At 35.3% G+C, this 24,816-nt stretch overlaps 4 protein-coding genes and 3 non-coding genes across 14 annotated transcripts; 2 read left to right on the top strand and 5 right to left on the bottom strand.

Moving 5' to 3' along the window:
• The first annotated feature begins 321 nt into the window (after positions 1 to 321).
• Positions 322 to 2,421, top strand: LOC133800810 (eukaryotic translation initiation factor 6-2-like). The gene is made up of 7 exons (XM_062238875.1): positions 322 to 477; positions 562 to 658; positions 758 to 843; positions 949 to 993; positions 1,094 to 1,224; positions 1,661 to 1,771; positions 1,889 to 2,421. Exons 1-7 carry the CDS (start codon positions 468 to 470, stop codon positions 2,144 to 2,146), a joined length of 738 nt encoding a protein of 245 aa, XP_062094859.1. The 5' UTR covers positions 322 to 467; the 3' UTR covers positions 2,147 to 2,421.
• Positions 2,422 to 3,428: 1,007 nt separating this feature from the next.
• LOC133800809 (inositol polyphosphate multikinase alpha-like) lies at positions 3,429 to 7,018 on the bottom strand. Of its 2 annotated transcripts, none has more exons than XM_062238873.1 (2): positions 6,876 to 7,018; positions 3,429 to 4,772 (listed from the first exon to the last, which is right to left on the bottom strand). In XM_062238873.1, the coding sequence occupies exon 2, from the start codon at positions 4,767 to 4,769 to the stop codon at positions 3,852 to 3,854; it is 918 nt and encodes a 305-aa protein (XP_062094857.1). In that variant the 5' UTR covers positions 4,770 to 4,772; positions 6,876 to 7,018; the 3' UTR covers positions 3,429 to 3,851. The 2 variants fall into 2 exon arrangements, with proteins under 2 accessions (XP_062094857.1, XP_062094858.1); XM_062238874.1 differs by having other exon boundaries at positions 3,429 to 6,107; positions 6,876 to 6,994.
• Positions 5,689 to 5,773, bottom strand: LOC133803054 (small nucleolar RNA Z159/U59). Its single transcript, XR_009877785.1, has one exon. It is a non-coding gene; the product is annotated as a small nucleolar RNA Z159/U59 (small nucleolar RNA).
• LOC133803051 (small nucleolar RNA Z159/U59) lies at positions 6,001 to 6,085 on the bottom strand. Its single transcript, XR_009877782.1, has one exon. It is a non-coding gene; the product is annotated as a small nucleolar RNA Z159/U59 (small nucleolar RNA).
• Positions 6,423 to 6,507, bottom strand: LOC133803049 (small nucleolar RNA Z159/U59). Its single transcript, XR_009877780.1, has one exon. It is a non-coding gene; the product is annotated as a small nucleolar RNA Z159/U59 (small nucleolar RNA).
• A 175-nt stretch (positions 7,019 to 7,193) lies between the features above and the next one.
• On the top strand, positions 7,194 to 9,267 carry LOC133800811 (V-type proton ATPase subunit e1). Of its 3 annotated transcripts, none has more exons than XM_062238876.1 (4): positions 7,194 to 7,356; positions 7,476 to 7,636; positions 8,298 to 8,345; positions 8,901 to 9,267. In XM_062238876.1, exons 2-4 carry the CDS (start codon positions 7,539 to 7,541, stop codon positions 8,965 to 8,967), a joined length of 213 nt encoding a protein of 70 aa, XP_062094860.1. In that variant the 5' UTR covers positions 7,194 to 7,356; positions 7,476 to 7,538; the 3' UTR covers positions 8,968 to 9,267. The 3 variants fall into 3 exon arrangements, with proteins under 3 accessions (XP_062094860.1, XP_062094861.1, XP_062094862.1); XM_062238877.1 differs by having other exon boundaries at positions 7,202 to 7,356; positions 7,458 to 7,636; XM_062238878.1 differs by having other exon boundaries at positions 7,207 to 7,356; positions 7,516 to 7,636.
• Positions 9,268 to 16,780: 7,513 nt separating this feature from the next.
• LOC133802501 (disease resistance protein RPM1-like) lies at positions 16,781 to 23,645 on the bottom strand. 5 transcript variants are annotated; one of them, XR_009877367.1, is made up of 5 exons: positions 20,783 to 23,645; positions 19,851 to 20,019; positions 18,517 to 19,620; positions 17,812 to 18,063; positions 16,781 to 17,687 (listed from the first exon to the last, which is right to left on the bottom strand). XR_009877367.1 is itself a non-coding variant. In XM_062240816.1 (2 exons), exon 1 carries the CDS (start codon positions 23,562 to 23,564, stop codon positions 20,787 to 20,789), a length of 2,778 nt encoding a protein of 925 aa, XP_062096800.1. In that variant the 5' UTR covers positions 23,565 to 23,645; the 3' UTR covers positions 18,183 to 20,019; positions 20,783 to 20,786. The 5 variants fall into 5 exon arrangements, 1 of the variants encoding a protein (XP_062096800.1); XR_009877368.1 differs by having other exon boundaries at positions 18,517 to 19,617; XR_009877370.1 differs by lacking the exon at positions 18,517 to 19,620.
• Positions 23,646 to 24,816: the final 1,171 nt, after the last annotated feature.

Here is a 24,816-nt window from a genome sequence, read left to right as displayed (position 1 = left end):
TTAGATTGAGTTACTAAAAAATAGTATATATGTAAAGTTTAATGTTTTTTAAGATATTTGTAAGTATGCGGTGCGGTGTGGTGCAAACCAAAATTTCACACTGCCAAACCGCGCATCGCACCGCACCGTACCGCACGGTTTAGCTAAAATACAAATCATACCTAACCATTTCACTTTTGACACCGTAGTTTGCGGTGTAGTGTGGTGCAATGCGGTCGGTCGCCGCAATTTGCCGGTTTAGATGCTCACCCCTAATTAATATAATATAAAAAGAAAATAAAAAATCTCAAAAAAATATCTTTTACAAAACTTTAATAAAGATATTTTTTCCTGTTGACCAGATTGCATTGCAGAGAACTCATACCTCAATTCATGTCCAAACCGAAACACTGTTCAATCAAACCCTTTAAACCCTAACATATTCCATTAAACCTGGTCATAGCAATCGCGTGATCGAGCTTCCGAACATGGCCGTCCGTGAGTTTTTCTTCTCTTCTCTTCTCTTTATTTGTAATCAGATTCATTATAATTTAGTTTGCTAACAAAATGTTGGACTTGGAGGTCTTCAATTCGAGAACTCGTGCGATGTCGGGGTGTTCTCCAAGCTCACCAATGCCTACTGTTTGGTTGCCATAGGAGGTTCTGAGAATTTCTACAGGTATCAATCATATGCTAAAAGTTATAGATTTTGATTCTTTGTTTGTTTAGTTCATATGTCAAAATTATTAAAGTAAAAAATACGAATGATTAACAACAGCGCTTTTGAATCGGAGCTGGCTGATGTGATTCCGGTGGTGAAGACCTCCATCTCCGGCACTCGCATCATTGGTCGCCTTTGCGCTGGTTGATTCCTTAGTCCCCTTTACTGATGAATTTTTTTTCAGTAAATGTTTGTTTTTTTTTTTTTTTTGTTTGATGGTGTCTCATCATGATTTGCGTCTTTCACAGGTAACAAAAATGGGCTTTTGATGCCTCATAATACCACTGACCAAGGTATATTCATATATATATATATATGTATGCAAGATTCATAATATACACAAGAATGATTATGTTTCTGTGATTTTAATTAATCTTTGTGCTATTATTATAGAGCTTCAGCACCTGAGAAACAGTTTACCTGATCAAGTTGTTGTTCAGCGCATAGAAGAGAAACTATCTGCTCTTGGGAATTGTATAGCTTGCAATGACCATGTGGCTCTCACTCACACCGATCTTGACAAGGTATATTGCTTGCTATTATTATCTTTGTAATACTGAACTCTGTATTTTCAACTACTAGTACTGGTGCCTTTTTATCTGAAAAAAATAGCTTGTAGAGAAATATATGGTCTTTAGTGTTTGATATTGAGAGATGTTATAATGAAGCCACTTAAATTGGGAATACATTCTAAGATTCAACCTGACTAAGAATACTATAAGTTAGATCAGATGTGAACATTTGAATATGAAAATTACTTTCTATCACTATTGAATTTGTAGCAAAGATAATGTCTATATATCTGATGTTAATTTGTTTTTTCAATATAAAAGTTCCAAAAGTCTGAATTATAGTTTGTTTGTCTGTTAATAATTGTGTGCTCTGCTAGTGTATGTCTAGTTTCTATGGCTCCTCTTCAATGTACCCTTTTGGTTTTTTTTTGTGCCAAAACTTTGTCAGGAAACTGAAGAGATGATAGCAGATATTCTGGGAGTAGAAGTTTTCAGGCAGACAATTGCCGGAAATATTCTTGTTGGCAGCTACTGTGCCTTCTCCAATAGAGGTGGCTTGGTAATGAGAAAAAAAATCCTACCTTTTCCCAGGCTTAATATTTGCATTTGAGGACATTCATTACTTCTTTGTTCTTTCCATCAAAAATTAATTAAAATGATGTGTGGCCCTATGCAGGTTCACCCCCACACATCTGTTGAAGACTTGGACGAACTTTCAACACTTCTTCAGGTTCCTTTGGTTGCTGGGACGGTCAACCGGGGGAGTGAAGTGATTGCGGCTGGCATGACAGTGAACGACTGGACGGCCTTCTGTGGCACAGACACCACTGCAACTGAACTCTCTGTTATAGAGAGTGTCTTCAAATTGAGGGAGGCACAACCTAGCGCTATTGTCGATGAAATGAGGAAATCATTGATCGATACTTATGTCTGATTTTCTATTATTATTATTATTATTAGTGGCGTTAGATCGCTTGCAATGTTTGAAATATCAACGCTGTTAATATATGACAATGTCTGTAACTTTTCGAAGTATGTTTTAAAGCTCTTGTCGTTGCTCCGTTTACTTGTTATAAAGAAATTTACAAGTGCAGAATGTAATAATGTGTACATTTTATTTGGTTACAAGTTATTCAATCTTAAAAATTTTAGTATTTTAACTACTAAAATACTATCGCAGGCTAGTAGAATCTGGCGTGCTTTCTTCTCCCTTCTCTGATCTTATGTAGTCTAGCATTTCCAACTCACCTTCAAGTTCTTCCCACTGCATTGCGACAAACAGAGTTTCTTAGTTTATGAGACAATAAACAAATATAAATTATAAACAAGTAGAAAGCTATACATGCATTAATACGTACATGCATGCATGCATACATATATATTGATTGAGCTTGAACTCACCTCTTGATGAACTCGCTTCAAATTGAATTGGCATTGAGCTCTGACCCTTTTAGGAAAGAAAAATGATGCCATTAGTCCCATCATACAGCTGAGAGCCCTAGTACGTACTAATTGAGTTTCGAGCTTAGTATTAAGGCAGCTCAAGTACGTCAGGAACTATTTTCTTGTCAATCCTTCCTATGTATGGAGGAGAAGACAATGTCTATAAGGATAGCAGGATTGATAATCCAGAGTTGAGAGGGAAGAATAGGATTAAAAAATTGATGGGGATAAAGGCGTAAAGAGAGGGCGAAAGCTGAAGCATATGGTAAGCTGTCTTACATTCAGTGGCTTTCTATCAGAAAGTTGATTCTTGCGTACTTCACTGTATTCATCCTAAAATCATTGAGATTGGGAGTCATCTTTGCGCTGCCATATATGCGATCTCATGTTTGCTGTCTTGAACAATTTAAGACAGCAATAAAGGTGAGGAGTCTTACAAGAAATAGTCAGTTACTAATGCACAAAGATAAGAAGGTTGCTTATGTGATTGAAAAGGCTAAGCGTGAGCTCATAAGAAAGAAAATCATAGTATTGATATTAATGGTTTCAATGATAACAGATAACAACTTAAGCCAATATTAATAATCTATCTCTGTTTGTGATATATTTGCTGGAAAAGGAGATGAAGAATAACAAAAGGAGTTAATGATTCAGAATGTGATATCTTTGCTTGATCAACTAATTGGTACTGTTGGAGAAACTTGTGAGAAAAGAGTGTAAAATGTGGATTCAGTAAAAGATGAGAAGATGATATCATATCAGATAAGAGAAACTGATCTTGAATAATACATTTATTCAGTTAAGAGGAGCAATGAAATCAATGCAAATTTGTTACATGACTGATGTTTATATGCTATTGTCCAATCAAATACACTGTTTATTGAAATAAAGGAAATATGGGTGAAGCTAGAACTTCCAATAACTGAATCAACGAAAGGTCAAAACAGCAGTCTTCCAAGAACTGATGCACGAATCAAGAAGATGGCATATAAACCAACAAGGATGCCAACCAGCCCTTTTAAAGAGACTTTTAGAACAAGATCTATGCAAGCCGCAATAACCAACCGCCATGTAAGCTCAGCTGTTTCTGCCATTGTTTTCTACTTTAAAACACAAGCAGTAGGCTATCATAGGCATGTTATCTCACTTGGGATTCCTGTGCACTATGATTAGGGAATCTCTGCGCAAATAACATTTTACTGATGAATCTCTCTCTGTTTACGGGTGTAGTCATTCTCAGAGTTTGCTAAACACAACTTGGCTGAGTTATGTGACAAGTTAACAAGAATCTCTGATATACACTTGATCAGAGAGCAAAGTCCGCCCAAGAAGTTATGATCAATAATACCCTGACCTTCGATCACATGTGCAAAGTCAATCAGTTTAATTGTAGCACATACACTATCCCCTTTCAGAGTTGGCTCCTTCTCATACACCATCAGAATCGAACAAGAATAGAAATGAAAAATGGTTTGATCTTCAAACCATGCCTTGAGTTTTAACAATTGTGCCAAGACCCCATTGGCACCACCATAAACATTTTCTGCAAAAGCACAATCTGGTTCTGGAACTAAATCATCCGACGAATTAGATGAAACAAATTTCCTAAGAGCTATTCTAGCATCATCTGTATTAAACCCTTGAACATACTTCTTTTCTGGTTTCCAATATCCAGAGTCATCACTTTCATAAATATGAAATCCAGATATCCTAAATCCCAAGGGCAAGCTTGTACTTCTTCTATCTTTCTTGAGACATTTAATGATATAGTCTTCAGAAGCTGTTGGGAACCATGTTCTAGATCCCATTTTAATGTCCATTAAAGAAGGATTAGTACCAATAGAAACAATATCTTCCAAGACAAGGTGGGGACGGAGACCAGATCCATCAGATGCCTCTATATCTTTGGTGCCATAATAAGCAGGGAAGAATTTGCGTATATGATTTGGAATTTCAGTGTTGGAAGAGAACTTAGTATAAAACGCCACCTCTTGGGAGCCTCGGTCATCACTTTGTAGAGGCTTGTAGAAGCACCCTAAATCATCTATGAGAGGACCAATGGTTCCTTTACTAGCTCTGTGGCCAGCAACCTGATGATCCGGTATCCTAAACATGGTCTAGAGGACAAGAAGTACCACAACAATGTCAAAATAAACTCTCAAGTCTATCAAATTCAAAAAATTCAAGTAATCTCTTCCCATTTATAAATGCAATGATTAAAAACAAAAATAATACGCACCTAACATTGTAACCCCAGAATTAATAACTAAATATATACAGATTTAAGAATGAAAAGGAATTTAATTGTTAAAATGACCATATTGTCATTTTTGACATAGATATTACCTTATTGTTAAAATGACCATATTGTCATTTTTAACATAGATATTACCTTTTTTAAAGAATAACTATAGTGTTGAATATAATTTATTTGGTCTGTTTTTAATCCTTCCAAATATGGAGGGATTGAATTTTAAAGGTTTGGAGGGAGACCCTCAATCTCTCCTCTCCCTTCCTCTCTCCCTCATGCCAAACAAGTATTCTACCTCTCTCAGACCCATCTCTCCTCCCTATCAAACCTCGTGTAAATTTTAGTCTTTAAATTAAATCTTTCCATTTTCTCATGAACCAAATGTCTTTAACAACACAAAATATCAAAAAATAAAATTATGATAACATTAACAGATTAACTGGCTTGAGATAAAAATGGTATGTGGGACAACACCAAAGAGAGAAATTTTTTCTTTGTTTGAGTTTAAGAATGACACTTCTCGGGAAAAATACAAAAAAAGAATATCAAGTAAAAAACTTCACACTATCAAATTTTAAATGTTTTCAAAGAAAAAGCGGAACATTTGCTGAAGAAAGAAAGAATATCAAATAGTCACAAACATTTAATAATATTAACAAAATAAATAAAGAAACAATTTCAACAAAACCAAGAATCCTAGACCCTAGTGATGGGAGAAAAAAAAAACCAACACAGCCAGCCACCCTGCAACAGATGTATGGTTCTATAAATTACTTAGTTTAGCCTCTTCAGTTCAGGTCTCCAATATTTTTCCGCATGGAATATCTCGGAAGAACGAAAGTTATTAGTTTGATCATCCTAAGAGGCAATACAAAATTTGCAAAAGTATAAAAGCAGTAACGAAAATAAGTAAATGGAGACTTCAACCTAGCAATGGAAACACCTTCCGGACTAAGTGCCCAAAAAATAAATGAAGATTTGCTTCAATACCATTTCAGGGAAAGAAAAAAAAAATAGCAGCACCACCACGCCCTAGATGTCCAGTCGCTAACACCCTAATTTTCTAAGTGTCGTTTTACAAATAACCTAGTTTAGCCTCTTCAGTTCAGGTCTCCAATCATTTTCCGCATGGGGTATCTCGGAAGAACGAAAGTTATTAGTTTGATCATCATCAGAGGCAATACAAAAAATTATAGAACATCTGAAAGCATCAACATTTTACAAAATTTCAGTAACTTCCAATGTCAAAAATGAACACTATTTACTCAGTAAATTACAGCAAGTTCCCAAAAAAAAACCAAGTAGTTTCCTTCAATAATACTTAAGAAAGCATGAAACATGTTAAGAACATGGAAATCTTAAAAGTCAATGACAGAGGAAACTCGTCAAATCCAAATAATCAAAATCTACAGTATCAAACAGAACCCCACTGTATAAAATACTCTCAAAATTCCTAGAAAATTAAATTAATGTAACTTCCTAATCCTAGAAAAGAGGTTGTACAATATCAAACTCAGCCTCTTCAGTTCAGGTCTCCAATTTTTTTCCGCATGGAATATCTCGGAAGAACGAAAGTTATTAGTTTGATCATCATCAGAGGCACTACCGTAAAATCCCTACTACAACAACTGACTCAAATAAAAGTTAAATTTGAATGGCTTTTAATTCGAGGCCAAGAATCCAATTGCAAACAAAATCAGGTGACTAACGAAAAACACTTCAAATCAAAAGAAGGCCTAAATTTCAAGTTGCTTCTTTTATCTTTTTTCCTGGAATCCAAACATTTTACTGAAATTCAAAAAAGAATCTGCAATGAAAACCGAAGAAACATTCAGTAACGAATTATAATGTCTCTTCAGTTCAGGTCTCCGTAACATTCCTCACAATTTTTATCAGAACTCAAACAGAAAAACCCTAAAATCAAGATCCAATACATGAAGAAACGGAAATACAACACAGATTTGCATACCTTTCAATACTTCCTAGATTCAGCGTGAGATCTACAATTTGAAATTAATCGAGAGGGAAGACTACTTGGCTTTATAGTGTTAGAACGACAAAACCCTAACCTTGCGATCAAGATGCAGATTCAGATGCAGATGAAGGGGCTTTCCGCCGACTCCTGTAAATTAGATATTGGGCCCAAGAATCAGCCCTTTAGTAAGTTGTGGGCCGAACACCCTGAAAGAATTGGATCTATTCTCTTTAAATTTAATGGGCCTTTTATTGGGCCCAAATATGAATTTTCACACATTTTAACGAGTTTTACACTTTTTGTTTGTGGCGAACGAATTTTACATTTTAATTTGGGAACATTTTACATATTACAAAATAAAAATACTGAGATCTCACTTCAACAGCAAGAACTGCCTTGCACGATCTGCCACCTCTAATCCGCCACCGCCGTCGACAGCCACACCCCCGCCGACATCCCCACCCCAGCTGAAAGGGTACTCTCTCTCTCTCTCTCTGTACGAATCTGTAAATGGATCCCCAATTCTTTTTTGCTCATTTGGAATATCCAATTAGAGTGCTGAGAATTTTGTGGCAGGGATTTTTGGATTTGCAGATCGATTAATCCAGTTTTCCGCCGACTTAATTTCTTGAAGGGTTGGAATCAGATTCAGGCGTGATGGGTTTCTTGATTACAACCCTAATCTTTGCTGTGGTGGGCATAATTGCATCTCTTCTTGTCAGAATATGCTGCAGCAGAGGCCCTTCCACCAATTTGTATGTTTTCTATCCTTAATTGATGTTCTTCCTTGTAATGTGCAGATTTTTCTTCAGGATCCGATTTGAAGTTTATTTATTTTTTGTCCCCTTTAATTCAATTAGCAAATTTGTTTTAATCTGTCTCATTATAGAGTAATGTTTAGATTGTTTGTGGGTCTTATTTTTTTTAATTCTTGGCCTTATATTAGTTTGGGGAATTTCCAGATAGAATATGATTTGAGTGCGTCTTAGTATCTTTTGGAATTTTGACGATTGAGAACTTGGTCATAAGGAATGTGGTAAATATTGAAATTTAGATCTTTGAGTATGGCAAGAACTTACTTTTAAGCATCTATGATCGTTCTACGCATTGTTTTCTCTGCAATTTGGAACTGTAATTGTTAGCATATTTATTGATGAGTAAGGTGTAACCACTGCTGTGCCAAACTTAATATGATTCTCCACTGCTGATCTACAGTAAGATTCTCAAACCACCTGTTTGATGCGGATATGAACGAGAACTGAAATTTGTATTCCTTATAAATTTTTGAAAAAGTTACTAGTTATCTCCGAGATATAGTTTTTGGGTTATGTAGGTTGCAAGTTCTTTGGATTTCTTGTTCTTTTGGAACTCCTTCAACTCAGTAGATGGCTAATTTAATCGTTATTTTTTGTGCAGGCTTCACTTGACATTGGTTGTCACAGCAGTAGTATGCTGCTGGATGATGTAAGTTGTTGCCTTTTTCTTTGTTTATTTGAGTTTCTTTTATGTTTTATGCAAACTTCATTAACTTGAAAATATGCATTAGCTGCTCGGACTTTAAATTCAAATTTTTATACATGTATTCGACATGCATTGTGCATACCATCTAGCTGAGTGATTTTTTTTATCCTTGGTTTACCTTTACCAGCTGGGGGATGATACTGTACATTAAATCTCCTGATAGAAAGAGAAAAAGTAAAAAAAATTGCTGAGGTGGTGTGGTATAAAGTTAGTTCATATTTTCCATTGCCAGGCAAATTTTTTATTTCTTATTGCAAATGTTTCTGGATCGACACTTTTTGGATATATATATTTTAGTCGAAAGCATAAGATTTGTTGTAAATCTGGATATTGTATATTATTTTACTCGCATGTTATCTCATTTCCTCACACGTTCTTTTCCCAATCTAGATTTTTACCAAGTATTTGGATTTCTTTTTCTGTCTTCTGTTGGACTTGCACTCTTGACGACTCGGTTGCATAGACGATGGCTTACTTTTACTTTTTGACATCTGTTAGGTGGGCAATTGTTTACCTCGCGCAGATGAAACCGCTAATCGTTCCAATCCTCAGTGAAGCAGAGTAAGTTGAATAATGAAGTGTACACATCTCAAGATTATGTACGATCAATATGTTTCTGCATACTCTAGGTTACCCTTCATTGTTTCGAACTCCATGCGGAGTAGTGTGTACTTTTGAAAGAGAATTTGACTGCAATATATATTTAGCATTGTTTTTTATAATTGCCCTTTAAGTTGTTCATTCATTCTTTGGAACAAGTTGATCAGTGATGATGATGTTGGTCAATCTGGGTGTCTGTAACTATGTACCTTTAGTCTCGATTTAGAGTGAAATAAAAAGGCTTATCATGGAGTTTTGTGGTTTATTTATAAGTCCGGTTGACCTTCATATTAATAAAATTACGTTTATGCTTCTTTTATATTCTTCATTTTCGTGTGGAATAATGTAACTGAAACATTTTCCAGTAAAATAATAATCAGAAAATTAAAATCATGATAATACTTATGAGAATCTTGTAATACGTAACAAATAAACACCACCTGAAGCTAATTAAAGCACATAATTATCCCCTGATGTAACTGCTATGCTGCTATGATATGAATAACAGAATTACCGAACATAACTAACTACCTTCTATGTCTTTATATATCACTCTTACATTATAAACTAATCATAATCTAACTCTCTCTCTCTCTCTCTCACTCTGCTTTGTTATGCCTTTGATTTCAATTTAGTCCAAGAACTCTCCATTTCATGATTTGTAAAGCTGGTTTTTAAATATTCAATTCATTACTTTACTTGTGCTCTGCTATGGTGTTCCCAAGACTGATATTTCTTTGTTTGATATAAATATATATTAAACCGCAAAACTTACTGTTGGGTTGTATTTAAATAAACAAAATACCTTGGTTGTATCTTTTAGCTCTTGAACTCAATTTTTGTTCTATATTAAAGCATCTGAAACTTGATTTTACAAGAGAATAACTGAAAAAGATGTTTAAGTTAATTATAGTTCTATCACTAACCCAAAATTAGCAGAGTACACATGTTCTTCCTTCGTTAAATAGAGTAAAAATATTACATGTCAATCATAGCAAAGTGCAATGAGATTTGCTTAGTTTTGTCATGCCTTTGATTTCCACGTCATGAAATGAAAAGATTGGCTTCTCAATTCCTTGAAGTAAACTAATTAAGCATATATAACTAAAAGGAAAATCAGTTAATACTTCACTAAAACAATAATATCAAACAAAATAATGTCATCCATGACCAATATAATAAAGTTGAATAAACTTAAAAAGACAATCAAGGTGGAAGCTTAGGAGGAATTTTGGTAGGGAAGAGAGGATGAACAAGAGTGAAGACAAAGGGATTAACACTCATCAACCTCGTTGGATTTGGAAGTTCATAAGCCTGTTGAAATTTATCTCTTCCAATCTTGTATTTGTATGGCCCATTAATATCATTATCATTATGGTGGTGGCATAGAAACACAAACTCATCACCATCATCATCATCCTCTTCTGGATTAGGTATTAAACCAATCACATAACAATACTTTAGAACAGTTCCATCGTCCACCATTAATGTGATACTAACATCGTGCACCAAATCCCAATTCTCATCACCACTAAGCTCCCAAACTTTCAAAACAATGGTGTTGGACTCTTCAAGAGGAGGAGGAAAAGTGGTAGCCAGACGCAGTCGCCCTCGAACCACTCCAAGACGAGTCACTTTATTTCTCATTGGTATCTCATAGGGCATTTTAATGAATCGAAATTGCTTATTGAAGAGATCAAAAACAATAACTCCTCCCACAATAGTAGAAAACCCTGAAAATGTCCAGTATAAACTTCCATTTCCATTGACAACAACTGGTGCAACATCGAATTTATAAAATTCTGATGATAACTTTGGGAGTTTGATGTTTGAGACTGTCCATTTTCGAGTTTTAGAAGAAAATATGGCCACACGGGTAGGGAGATTATCTTCAGGTTGGATCGGTAACATCACCACATGATAGTGACTACACTCCAATGATGATGATTTCTTTGAGTCATCATCCAAAACTAATCCACAGGTCAAACTTTTAAATAATAATTTTTCGAAGAGACAAGGGATGGTAGGAAGATCAACTAATTGTCTTGTAACCGAATTGCATACGTAGAATCGTTGATGGCGACGAACGAGTAACAAATCTCGATTCGATGACATGATCTCGTTCGTGGGAGTCAGATGTGTGCATGTCGTGATTGATGAAAGTTGGTTGTTGATTTGGTGAAGAGCCCTCGATTTCTTGGAGAAGATGGTCCAAGAGTTGTAGACTAATAATCTTTCCTCGTAGAAAAAATCTCGATGATCATAAGAAGTAGAGTGTCTTAGGAATAGAGTATAAGGTGGTGTTGATCGATGTTGAGTGATGATGCGTTTGAGATATTCGGAGTTAGTAGTGATGAGCTTCGACCAACGCTTGCAAACCAATCCAATCTGTACTATGTATCTCGAGTCAAGTAGAGATGATGAAGATAATATTTTGATCAGTACATCATCGCTCATGGATTCCAATGGTGAAGGCTCCATCGTCATGGTCACTAATTAGGAGTAGAGACCAAAAATTGTGTCAGAATATTATGTGACATGCAATGATGACAAGGAAAGGAAGATATTTTTAGTATTTTGTTACAAAGACTTCGATTTAGAACTGTCTTCTAGTTTGTTATATATTAACATCACAACAACCAATTTTGAATAGTTCTCCTCAACAATAATATCCCAAAAAAAAATCAGGAAAGTCGGGTATTTTAATTGAAAATATTCTTTTATCAGTTTTTTTTTTTTTTAAAAAAAAAATGCAATCTCATTGATAAAATTATTATGAGGTCATACAACTGAAAAATTGATTGGTATGTAAGAATATTTATTTATTTGGTATATAAAATCAATTTGTTATCACTAAATGATCAACATTATTTGTTACCCAAATGATTGAGAGAATATCTCAATATGTAGCAGAGACTCTGATTGTAGGTCCACTCTATAAATATAGAATATCGTTCCAAGCTCACTGCTCATTCTAACTTTCAGTAACTCCACCTAAAAAGAGTTAGTGAGAGCTTGGAAGTCCGAGTACTCATTCTAATTTTGTATATGTTCATTTTATATATTAATTCTGCCTCACAATACAAGACTCTCTCGATACCCAAATTGATATTGCAGAGAGAAATAGGCGTTAATGGTGGTGAAGCAGCCTCACTTGAAGACTCAAAATGTTTGGCTACATAGCATTGTGAGTGTTATTTCTAGTACCCTTTAGAAAATAAAGTAATTAAGTTAGCAAGATCATTAGTATGAATATGATCAGCTAAAATTTGCAGGGGATTATCAACCAAGGAACTCAGAGAGGGACTTGAAGGTGAAATTGGGGGCCTTACTTAATTAAGAACTTTGTGAGTTCATTCTTATTCTTAATGAGATGTCATTATTTTTATATGAAAATTTATGCTCATTAAGAACTTTGTGAGTTCATTATTATGCTTCATGAAATTTATGCTCTTTGGGAGTGTTTGTTTTGAGTAGTTGAGTTGCTTTGGAAAGTGTAGAGGGATTTAGGATGAAGGTAATATTAAACTCTTGTGTACAAAAGAGTTCACTTTACCCTTAAAATACATGTGAGACTCATACAAATTATTAACTTTACCCCCTTAAAATTTGATTCTCATTCTTACTTTTACTTTACCCCATACCAAACACCCCCTTTGTGTTCTCTTTTTGGTAAGACACACACTCACAGATATATATATATAGGACAATTCTCCTATAGGGTTTCACTTTAAGCCCAGTGGTGGGGGTCTTCAGTGTTCTCGACTCGTGAACAATTTTTTACGCGAATTTTTTTTTTGTGACAGTGTATATTGTAGTTGTTTAGAGCATCCTGCAAATTTAAAAAAAATTCCGAATAGTTTATAATAACGAAAACTAAGTTCAAACATATTGTTTTCTACGTGCATGAAAAAAATTAGTCACGCGTGCAAGAAGATGTTTGAACCTAGTTTTTAGTACTTGTTTAGTACTTAAAAATGACATTTTACTAAGCTTAAAGTTTTAATTAATATTTTCTTAAATTTATTTTGATATATTTATTTAATGGAAAATATTAATTTTAAAATAAATTTGTATAAAGTATGTTGCATTTTGACATTAATAAAAGCAAAAGAAAAGAAAAAGTGAAAAGGTAAAAGAATTAAATTAAAAATGGCATTTTTAAGGAGTAACTTGTTGTTTTGTTTCTTAGCAGCCGACCCAACTGAAGGAGAAGCCTAGCCGCCTAGAGCCCACCACCTGTCCGGCCTAGCTCCCAGATTCTCCAGCAACCTGACCCACAAACCCGACCCGCATGACCCGCGAGCCTCTAGCATCCCAACCCACCGACCTACCTCCTGACCCGGTTCAGCCCTCTCCCTTCCTTGCCCAGTCGCACCACATGGCGCCTCCCTATTGGTTGTGGATTGGGTCAAACTTCCAGCTGCCAAAACCCATTCAGCCCAATCTTTGATGCACTTTGGGCCATAGACCTCCTATTTTGAGCTTCAAAGCTCATTTTTTTATTATTAATATTTTAGATTTATTGTGTAACCCTCATTTATTGTTTAATTTCTTTTTAGTCATTTTCTCGCTCTATAAATAGTGACTCTTTCTTTCACATAGGAATGTAATTTTTAGAGTAAAGAAACTATAGCAAAATTTCTACTCACTTTCTTCTCATATTTTCTTCTTATAATTTTGTGAGAATCATGAGCATAATGGCTTAATCTTCCTAGGAAGGTTATGGATGATTCCACATGCTAGTGATGTTATTTTACTACTTTGATTTACTATGTTCTTAATGTAATGTATTTGAGTTATTTATGTTCTTTCATCTCCATCTCTATTTTGTTATCTTTATTTACTTGTGCTAATAGTATATATGATTAGTCATGCTCTTTTTATGTGCTTCTAATTAGTCAAAGTAATATTGATACATAATTTTATGTCTAATCTTCTATTGCATTATTGCCCTTAGGTATTTTGTCATTTTTAGATTTTTCATAAGATTAACATTGTGCTGCTAAAGTAAAGAACTTTATAACTCAAATGAACTTTTGTTAGAAAATGATATGGGCTTTAATATTAGATTTTTCAAGTAAATGTTGGGATGTGAACTATTTACTTGTGTATTTTTGTAAATCAAGTAGCTAAGTAACTAAACAAGCATATGGATGATTCTTGAAACATTTCTATTTCCCAAACTCTTGATTACACATTACTTTTATTTCACTTATCTCATTTTATTATTTCATCAAAAAGACAACACCAAAATCTCAAATCTCTTTTCATTTCCATTTTTTTATTTATTTTCATGTTACTAACTTTTTGTGTTATTTTTTTACTAATATTTTGATTTTAGGTTATCTCATTGTGGATCGACCGCCCGATTATACTACAAACACCGTTTAGTGGTTGTCACGATTTGGGTATTAAACAATACTGTAAACTATTTAGAATTTTTTTTAAAATCGCGCCGATGCTCTAAATAGCTACAACATACACGGTCATAAAAAAAAATCGCGCCGAAAACTGTTCAAATGTCGAGAACACTGAAAGCCCCACCGATAGAGCTTAAAGTAAAACTTATATGAGAAATTCCAAAATACAAAACCTCTTTTTCGAATGTTATGCTTATTTTGCTTGGGTACTAGTACCCTTATAAAATTTATATGTATAATACACATAGATAAAATTCCTAAAGGAAGATGATAAGTGAATTTTAGATTCACTTATTAGTGTCATTTTATATCTAATTTGTAGGTGTTTAGGGTGTTTTGTTTGGTTTTATGCTTGTGTTGTGTTTGTGTAGGGTCCAAGGAAAAGTGGCGCGAAGTTCGTACAAAACGGAAGTGAAACAAAGAAAAATAAAAAATTCGTGAAATAGGGCTGCAGCGCTATATTCAGGGGCTGCAGCGCAATTTTCTGACCTGAATTAGGGCTGCAGCGCCATCATTAAGCGCTGCAGCGCCTGACTGTTACAGAGAGCATGTATTTAGCTTTTTTGTAGCGCAACAACGCCTGTTTGAGGGGCTGCAGCGCCCCGGATCCGTACGGAAAGTTTAAATTACGATTTTTGAAGGGCAAAAGAGGTCTTTTTGGAGGGGATATAAAAGGAAAAGTATAATTAGGGTTCTAATTACGTTTTGGAGGAGATTAGACCTGGGATTACATGCTTGGAAAGGAAAAGGAGGCTAGACTTCATCAAGATCATCACCATTATATCTAGTTTCTTTCTTCTTCCTTTTTATTTTTAGTTTTTAATTATGAACAACTACATTGCTATTATGTTTATGTTTGTAATGGAGAACTAAACTCTTTTTTTGCTAGAGTATAAGATGGATCTATTTTGATTATTGAATTAAGGTTTTCATTATTATTTTTATGAAGTTCTTCTTGTTTGTTCATATCTTCTTGATTTATTTTTCTCATATTAATGTTTGGCCGTCATTATTGTGAATTGAGATCTAGGGTTTATGCTTGAGAAAGATAAACTTAGATTGAACATAGGAAGATTTGACATAGAGTGATTGTGAGATTGAGAGATTCCATGAACTCTATGAATTTGGTTTAAAAGAATTTTTGCTTAATGACTTCTTGATTAATTAATAGCGAATAGAGATATCATATTAATAAATTGAGATTAATTGCATATATGCTTGCGAAAGATAAATGCATTATATTAGAATTCTGTAATTACAAATAAGGAGAACTAATTAGAATAATAAAAAAATGGTTCATAATCAATATAGTGAAATCAATACTCTTACATTTATCATTAGCTTTGATTATTTTGTTATTTCATTTTCTTTATTTTATTGTTTGTTTTATTTGTTGAATTTTCTAATTAAAATTATAGACTTAAAAGTAATAGTAATTAGTGAATTTAATATTTAATCTCTGTGGGTTCGACATCTTTTAAATTAAAACTATATTACAATACACCGTACACTTGCGGTAGAAAAAAAAATCTGTATCAGAAGAGCAATGTTCCTTTTGTGTGTATCTTACCAAAAAGAGAGCACAATGAGCGTAAAATTCATGAAGCATAAGAATGAACTCACATTATGTAGTTTCAGTTCATTTCATGAAGCATTGTTGTCTTCACAGACTGGTACACTCTTGTCCTATCTGTTGCTGGCAATCTATGAACACTCCCATAATAACATGATTACTTCGCCGAGATTAATTCCCAATTCCCAAACTCAATTATACAAACTCTACCACACTAGGAGCATAAAACTTTTACCTAAACACATCATATAAATATAATTAATATATTTATAATACCTTAAAATTAAATATATTTATAATACCTTAAAATAAAGGATTTTGATGTATAAAATTCCAAGTCAAAAAATTCTTTCTTATATAGGCCAAGAAGGTGGACAAAATCCTCTCATTACCAATGTGGGAGTGGGACTAATTCCCACTATGTTTTTCAATTCAAGAAAATTTTAACATATACTTTTGTGTGTCCCCTTGTGTTGAATACACTATGTTGTATCACATGTATTTTTCAAATCTGCAGAACTTACATATATCTAAGTAATAAGACAATTCTATTTTAATATGGTTTGAAAGATTTGTCTAAATTAATGGCACACACTACTGCAATATCTTTCTTCATCTAGTAATGGAAAGCAAAGAGACAAACGGGTAAAAATTTCCTTACACAGACCAATCTGTTCATTTTGTAACACTGCAATATCTATCTTTCTTCATCTAGTAACAGTGCAATATCTATCTTTCTTCATCTAGTAATTGATAGCAAAGAGGCAAACATCTGGAAAAAATTTCCTAACACATACCAATATGTTCATTTTGTTTTAGAATAAAGTACTAGTTTTATCAATGTAAACCAGCTGAAGAATTCAAAAATAGCATGTTAACTGGCTAGTAAGTACTATTGACTATCATGTACATCATAATTGATGGCTAGAATTAAACATGACAATATAAGAAAAAGCAGAGAAACTATACATATATTCTGCTATGCATGGCTCAGTTGCTAATTTTGTCCAATCTTGTAATGCTGTCTGATATTGCTGCAACTTCTGTTCCTCTTGCTCTTCTTCTGGCTTTTCAGATAGGAATTGTATCATCACTGCATCCACTTTAGATTTAGATTTAAGATCATCCACTTGCTTCTTTGACTCCTCAACACCGTTCTGAATTACTTGTAGCTCATTGTTTATGAGGAATTCTGAAAGAGATAGAGCCGGATAAGTACAACTGGATTCGAGGCACAGAGCTTCCTTCAAGAACATGTCGAAAATTATGTCCATTCTTCCCTCGTCATCATCATACTCATCGTCATCATCAGCACGAATCTCTGTTTTTTCAAGCAAACAATAGTATGCTTCTTCTGTTGGTGCTGGTGATGCACTAGAATTTTGAGTACTTGCTTGAATAGATTCCACCTTCCGTACAGCTACAGCCTTGCATTCGAGGACACATCGTACATAAGATGGCCTAGTTGGCAACAAAGACCCAATGATTTCTTTATCAAGATTTTCAAGAGTGGCAGGGCAGCCACAACTCCATTCCCATCATTGAAACTTGTCTTGTGATTCAGCCATGAATAACTGATCTTTATCATCATTCATGACGTACTTCAACCCTTCTATCATGGCTTATGAATGGAATTAGCCAATTCGCTTGCCATTAATTCCACCTTCTTCCCAAGTAAAGACAATTTCTCTGCCATTTTGTACGAAGATGAAAATATGAGACTGAGAGAGACTTTTTTGTTTAATTGTTAAACTTTGAATATACATATATATATATATATATATACTCGTGAATCATTATAAACTGAACTCACCAGAGTGGTTTTGCCCAGCCCTCCCATTCCGACCACCGCAGCCACTCGTAGTTGAGAGGTATCCTCTATAAGAAAAGTCAAAAGATGTTGCTTGTCTGACTCAATGCCCACTAGTTGAGCTTCTTCCAGCAACTGTGCGTTGCTTCTAACCTCAGAATAGTAGCAAGGTTTAGTTCCCGAACTCGACCCAATCTCCGTACTACTCAGTTTGTAACCATATCTTGGAAATATCTTGGAAGCTGCCTCACTATACTGTAACAAATTATGAGAACCAGACAATAAAAGTTAGATTTGGAACATAAGTACAACTTTTGAAACTGAAACGATATTTTTGTTGGTAATATCTCCATTTACCTTTTTTATTTGAAAAAAAAAAGAATGAATTTATAATTGACACTAATATTATGAAAATCGATACTTCTTTAGTCTTAGAAGGAGGCACTAGTAGCCAACTGTTAGAACCACCATAACTGATTCCAGTTAGTTACAGTAATTTCTTTATTTTGTCAATGCTGTCCGAATTGGTATTCTGTTATAACCGATTCAGTTGTAACAAACTTTTCCATTTTCCCTGTTCTGTAATATGTATATATACTCAAAAGCATTCAATGAAAGGAACAGAGAACATTTTTCAAATCTCAGTCTCTCACTTCTCAACCGGTATCACGAGCCATACATTTTTCTCTCCTCTAAGTTCTTGAATACCTGCAATGGCGTCCTCTTCCTCCAATGATCCTCCTGTGAATGATTCCCCCAATGCTCGTTCTTCTCAAGTTGCTCCACTGAATCCAGCTCCAGTGATGATTATCCCTGCTCAGATTGCTGCACTCAATCTTCGACTCACTCGCACGAACTACACTTACTGGCGTTCTCAAGTTCTACCGACTGTTCGAGCTCATGATCTTGAAGGTTTTCTTACTGGTGCGCGTCTTCGACCTCCGGCTACTGTTCCTGATTCTGTCGATCCTACTCGCCTGGTTCCAAATCCGGACTTCAACTCCTGGATTCGCTTGGATCAATTTCTGATGAGTTGGCTTCTCAACTCAATCTCTGAAAACATGCTTGGCCTTGTTGCTCGCTGCAATTCTTCCGCTCAGATCTGGCAAGAGCTTGCTCAGATTTTCTCCAATACTTCAAAGGCCAGGATCCTTCAGCTTCGAACGCACCTTCAACTGACAAGAAAAGGAGCCACTCCTATTGATGAGTATGTTCTTAAAATGCGTTGCATTGCTGATTCCTTAATGTCTGCAGGTCACATGATTAGTGATGAGGAGCTCATTCTGTATATACTTGGGGGTCTTGGACCAGAATTTGATTCAGTAGTGGTCAACCTCACTTCGAGAGACAATGTTACTCTGCCTGAATTGCAATTTGCACTTCAGAATCATGAGATGAGGCTTGAACAACAAAATGCCATTGCAACAGTGGATCTGCAAAATCCATCAGCTAATCTTGCTGTTTCTACCAATTCCAGACGAGCCAGCCGCAATAACAATAATCCAGGCTTCCGTGGCCGTGGTTTCCGAGGTCGTGGTGGCCGTCACAACTTCAATCGTGGTAATACAAACTCCACTCGTCCGATTTGCCAAGTCTGTGGCAAACAAGGTCACATAGCCTTAAAGTGCTATCATCGATTCGACCTAAGCTATCAAGGAGAGAACACCTCCTCTGGAACTGGAACTGAATCTACTGAGCCTCCTCCGCAAGCCAATCTTGCTCATCCAAATACAGTTGCTGATCCAAATTGGTACATGGACAGCGGAGCATCTCACCATGTTGCCTCGACCACAGCAGCTATCAACACTCCTACTACATACAAAGGAAAGGAGAAGCTCCTTGTTGGTAATGGATCTCAACTTTTCATTAAAAATATTGGTGATGCTCATATAACTGCTAGTAGATCTATGCATCTTAAGAATGTTCTTCATGTTCCAGCCATAAAGAAAAATCTGATAAGCATTTCTAAGCTAACCTGTGATAATAATGTTTCTATAGAATTTACATCTAACTTTTGTTTTGTTAAGGACACTGTTACGAACCAGGTTCTACTTCAGGGAATACTTAAAAATGGACTATATCAGCTGGTGCTGCCTTCTTCAAATTCGTCTTCCAGAATAAAGCCATGTGCATCAGTCCCTCCCAGCGCTTTTCCAGCTTCAATTTCTCCCTCGTCAGTCTCCAATAAATGTTGGTAATATCTCCATTTACCTTTTTTATTTGAAAAAAAAAAGAATGAATTTATAATTGACACTAATATTATGAAAATCGATACTTCTTTAGTCTTAGAAGGAGGCACTAGTAGCCAACACAATGACACCACAAGATCAATAGAAAATGATGAAAGAATATTCATACTAAGTTGAGAACAAGAGCTAAAAAGGCTCAAAATAACATAAATCCAATTAATTAAATAAAAAGATAACTAGTTTTGTCAAATAGAATGTCATCTTTGTTCTTAGCACAATAGAATTGGAAAGTCCTTGAAAAACAAGATAACAGCCAAAATATAATGAAACCAACCATGAAATTATATCATATTTTGGTCTATGAAGAAATTCACCTTCCACTTTTTTCACATCAAACCTAACTTCTTCAAAAACATTTAGTAAGTATTGTTGAATTAAACATTCAACAATTATACCCCACATAAAAAAAAACATTCAACAATTATAGAGAGGTAAAAGTCCACTTCTCATCACGAACTCACATCTTTAATACCCATGTAAAATTAAAATGGTCTCAGTTATTTATTTTGATCAGCTCAATGTCTCTTTTAGCTAAAATTCAAGAATATCCATGTTATAGGAGGTGATATTCAATTTAAAAGGTTGAATATAAAAATCATAATAATCCAATATAAGTAATTTTTCTCGTGATTGAATTTCAAAATATAATTTACAAACTAGAGAATAAAATAAATAAATAAATAAAAAAGCTCATTAGTTTTCGGAAGAAGAAGAATGAAACTTACATCTCTAAAGCCAATCACAATCTTTTATGCTTCCAGGACTCCACTGGCCGAGGAAAACACGTGGAATGTGCATTACTTTTAAGTAGTTATCATGTTGACTTCCACGGTACATAGTTATTGTCAATTCTACAGCCATATTAAACAATTCAAGTTGTTGGAGGTTTCTTAGGCGTTCAATTCCTGATGGTATTTCCTTCAGTAATTTGCAATCCTTCAAATGCATAAATTCGAGATGAGACAATGCTTTGTCTTCCACTGTCACCCTTCTTAAGTTCTTCAAACTTAACATACGGAGATGTCTGAGCATTAAGAAACTCCCAGCTTTAAAACATAGTGACTCCCCATCATAAGCTCTTTCATCAAAATAGAGTGATACTAGATTGGGCAAATCTTGTAATGACTCCAGCGGATCTACTTGCAACCTACTACCAATCAGAAATAATTTAGACAAGTTTGTAAGGTTTTGTAGTCCTTCTAGTGACTTCTCCACGCGACCACATATAGATAATCTCTGGAGCAATCGAAGAGACGAGAAAGATTTAAATTGGAAACTAAGGGCTTCATCCTCTGTTCTTGAAATCAACCTTAATGAACGAAGGAGCTTTAATTCATGAATTGAAGAGAATAGTGCATCTCCGTGCTCAGCTCCAAGCTGTAGGATGCCTAACCCCGTCAATTGTGTTAGCCTTCCTACGGATACCATATGCTCAGTTTCACCCAATTTTGCCTCGACATAGAAGAGTTTTCTCAAAGATGAAAGGGATTCCAATCCTTTTAAAGCCTTAAAACCTTGCATTGTTGAATAATGAGAAACTAATAAATGTCGCAAACACTGTAATCGTAAAATCTCACTGGGTAGCTCTCGTACAAGAGTCCTTTTGAGGTCTAACGTTTCAAGGTGTCGAAGATTCGCAATAGAGGGTGGAATTGAACTTACATCGGTATCTCTTAGACATAGGTATCGCAAATGGTATAGCTTTGTGATACTCCGTGGAAATGTAGTCGCAGGTGCACATGTACAATCTACCACCTTGACAAGTCTTGACCCCTGGTCAGAAAATGAAGACATGAAATTATTCCAGACATCTTTTTCTTCGGTAAAAAAGAACAAAGAGCGCAGTTGAGATAGTTGATTGTCCCCAGATGCATCTATATTTGTTCCTTCGTGCACAGATAGTCGTCGAACTCTTTCTGGAAGCCTTTTATTGCTATCTTTATTAGTAATTGCTGCAAAGCCTTGATCTTTCGATTTTAGAAGCATAGTTTCCCTTAAAATATCGTGCACTCGACAACTTTTAACTCTTCCATCATCATATCTATCATATACTTGGGCCAAGCTTCTGTTAAGAAGCTCGTTGAAACAACCATTTGCCACTTCTTCTAATGTTCTTCCTTCAATTTCTTCTATGAAACCTTCAGCAATCCACAATCGAATCAGGACATTGCGTTTAATCGAGTAATCCTCGGGGAATAAACTTAGATACATGAAGCAATGCTTCAAGTGGTAAGGCAAATCATTGAAACTAAGTGAAAGTATGGCTTGCATGCCTTTCAGTTTTGTATTGCCTTGTAATTCAGCCCGCAGAGAATGGTGAACAATCTCCCATTCATCTACTCTGTTGATGTCCTTTGTGGCCAACATGCTTCCTATTGCAACAATGGCAAGAGGCAATCCCTCACATCTTTTCAGGATGTCTCTTGAAATTTCCTCCAAATGAGCTGGACATGCATTACCTTGAAAGGCTTTTGCACAAAATAGAGTCCAAGAATCTTCAGAAGATAAAGGATCTAAGGTTATGATCTCACCTCCAACATCTTTGGTAGAGGAAGAGGCCACATCTGCAATTCGAGTTGTAATCATTACTCGGCTATCATTGTTGTTGTTCCGAAATGCAACTTTTACTGATTCCCATACATCCACATCCCATATGTCATCCAATACAACCAAATATCTTTTGTCACTAAGAACATCAACAATGGCAGTCTTTAGCAAGTGGGTGTCTGTGGACTTCTCAACTTCATCAGGAAGTGGCAGATTCATAGCTTTGAAAAATTGTTGGATAATCTGTCTCAGAACTTCATCTAGCTTGAACGATTGTGAAACAGTGACCCAAGCTTGGATTTGATGAAAATGATTCTTTACTTGTGAATCATTATAAACTGAACTCACCAGAGTGGTTTTGCCCAGCCCTCCCATTCCGACCACTGCAGCCACTCGTAGTTGAGAGGTATCCTCCACAAGAAAACTCAAAAGATGTTGCTTGTCTGACTCAATGCCCACTAGTTGAGCTCCTTCCAGAAACCGCGCGTCGCTTCTAACCTCAGAATAGCAGCAAGGTTTGGTTCCCGAACTCGACCCGATCTCCGTGCTACTCAGTTTGTAACCATACCTCTGGCGCCCCTCAGAAATATCAGTAACTCTGCGTTTGATACTCTGCAATTGGGAGGCAATTCGACGGCGAGCTTTCAAGTTCTTGATCTCACGAGCCATCTTACACAAACAACCATAGAATCCATGTCGCTTGGTATGCTCAAATCTATACAAGAAATCATCGATGATGTCTTCTGCATCGTAAGCGACCTCTCTAACTTGCTTAACCCACACTTTGATTTCTTCAACGTGATCTTCCGTAGCATCAGCAGATCGCAAGAAAGCTCTCATACGATCCAACTCATTTTTCACGAAAACAACTTCATCTCGAACCCCGCTCAAGAGCTTGGCCTCATCTTCCAACAAGGACGAAAACTTCTCCAGTAGAAAACTCACCACACTCTCTGCCATGACTAAACCTTCGCCTGCTCAGTGATCTCTCTCGTATTCTTTTTTTTTTTTTTTTTTTTTTGAGATAACCTCTATATTTCTATAGGCAGAATGAAAGGAAGGCTGCTCAGCAAGTTGAGGCAAGTTGATTATGGAGAACAAAACACAGCTAGGTTTTCTGATTTTGCTTTCTTACGATTTTTACTTTTACTTTGTCTCGTTACTTTTTACTCTTACTTGAAATATTCACTTTGGTTGAATAAATGTATCAACTCTCATCAACTCAGTCTGCTGTATACCAATACAGTACAGTACAGTGGTTCTCAATGCTAGCATTTGTGCTCTGCCAAGTTTTTAACATGTTCAATTCATGACTTGCCCAGTTCAAATGTGTCATTTCGGGTGAGAAACTAGAAGGAAAATAGGACTGCAATGACGTAAGTTTATGATGCAAAATTTTATCTTAATTTGTTTATTCACCATGAGTGTTACTGCCTTGAAATGTTTGATTTTCTTGGTCTTTTCAGAAGTCAATTATTCATCTACTAAAGATGCTATTAACAGGAGTATATAATTCTCAATTAAAAAAAAGCAGGAGTATATAATTGTGTATCAACATGTTTGCAAATAATATGCTCTTCATACAAAGTACAAATTAGTTTGGTTTTTCATACTTCATAGCATAGCAGCTTATATATATATATATATATATATATATAACGAAATTAGACAAAGCAAACATCTTTCCATGCACAACTAAAAAACTCATCTGTGTATAGTCAAGTCAACTTTCATAAAGTAACAAAATCAAAGGAATAATATCAGAACTGAAAAGAGTTTATTACATCAGATGTCTACAAATGATATTTGCCAACAAAACAGAACTGTCTCCTTCTTGCACCCCTCAACACCATTTTGAACAGCTTTTATCTCAAGGGAGACAGTTTCGGATAACTCAAGATCACTCCAAAGACAGATCTTCCTTCAAGAACAAGTCAAACTCTTGTACAATTTCTTCTTCCTCCTCAGCATCAAAAGGTTTGTGCCTCCCAATTGTTATAAGCTCAATCAACAACTTCCCTATGCCTCAACAGTGGTTGCTGAAAAGAGTTTTTGAATGCATATTATTTGTTTCTATCTTGGAACGACACAGAGTAACCTTCTTCATAATGAACTTGTACTAATATATATAGCATGTCATTATGAAGAAATATGAGAATCAATTTGAGTTGGAGTCAGAACAACAGGATGTTAAGACAACATTCCTACGTTG

This window comes from Humulus lupulus, chromosome 9, assembly GCF_963169125.1.
Source record: "Humulus lupulus chromosome 9, drHumLupu1.1, whole genome shotgun sequence".
NCBI classification, from domain to species: Eukaryota; Viridiplantae; Streptophyta; class Magnoliopsida; order Rosales; family Cannabaceae; genus Humulus; species Humulus lupulus.
Note: the sequence above shows the minus strand (reverse complement) of the source record. Positions and strands in the feature narration are given on the sequence as shown.

Excerpts from the sequence above, each read along its gene's own strand:
- LOC133800810 (XM_062238875.1), top strand. Across the intron at positions 844-948 it reads CATTGGTCGCCTTTGCGCTG|GTAACAAAAATGGGCTTTTG; the intron begins GTTGATTCCTTA and ends CGTCTTTCACAG. Across the intron at positions 1,225-1,660 it reads CTCACACCGATCTTGACAAG|GAAACTGAAGAGATGATAGC; the intron begins GTATATTGCTTG and ends AAACTTTGTCAG.
- LOC133800809 (XM_062238873.1), bottom strand. The coding sequence starts at position 4,769 with ATGTTTAGGATACCGGATCATCAGGTTGCTGGCCACAGAGCTAGTAAA.
- LOC133800811 (XM_062238876.1), top strand. The coding sequence starts at position 7,539 with ATGGGTTTCTTGATTACAACCCTAATCTTTGCTGTGGTGGGCATAATT. Across the intron at positions 7,637-8,297 it reads AGAGGCCCTTCCACCAATTT|GCTTCACTTGACATTGGTTG; the intron begins GTATGTTTTCTA and ends TTTTTTGTGCAG. Across the intron at positions 8,346-8,900 it reads GTAGTATGCTGCTGGATGAT|GTGGGCAATTGTTTACCTCG; the intron begins GTAAGTTGTTGC and ends GACATCTGTTAG.
- LOC133802501 (XM_062240816.1), bottom strand. The coding sequence starts at position 23,564 with ATGGCAGAGAGTGTGGTGAGTTTTCTACTGGAGAAGTTTTCGTCCTTG.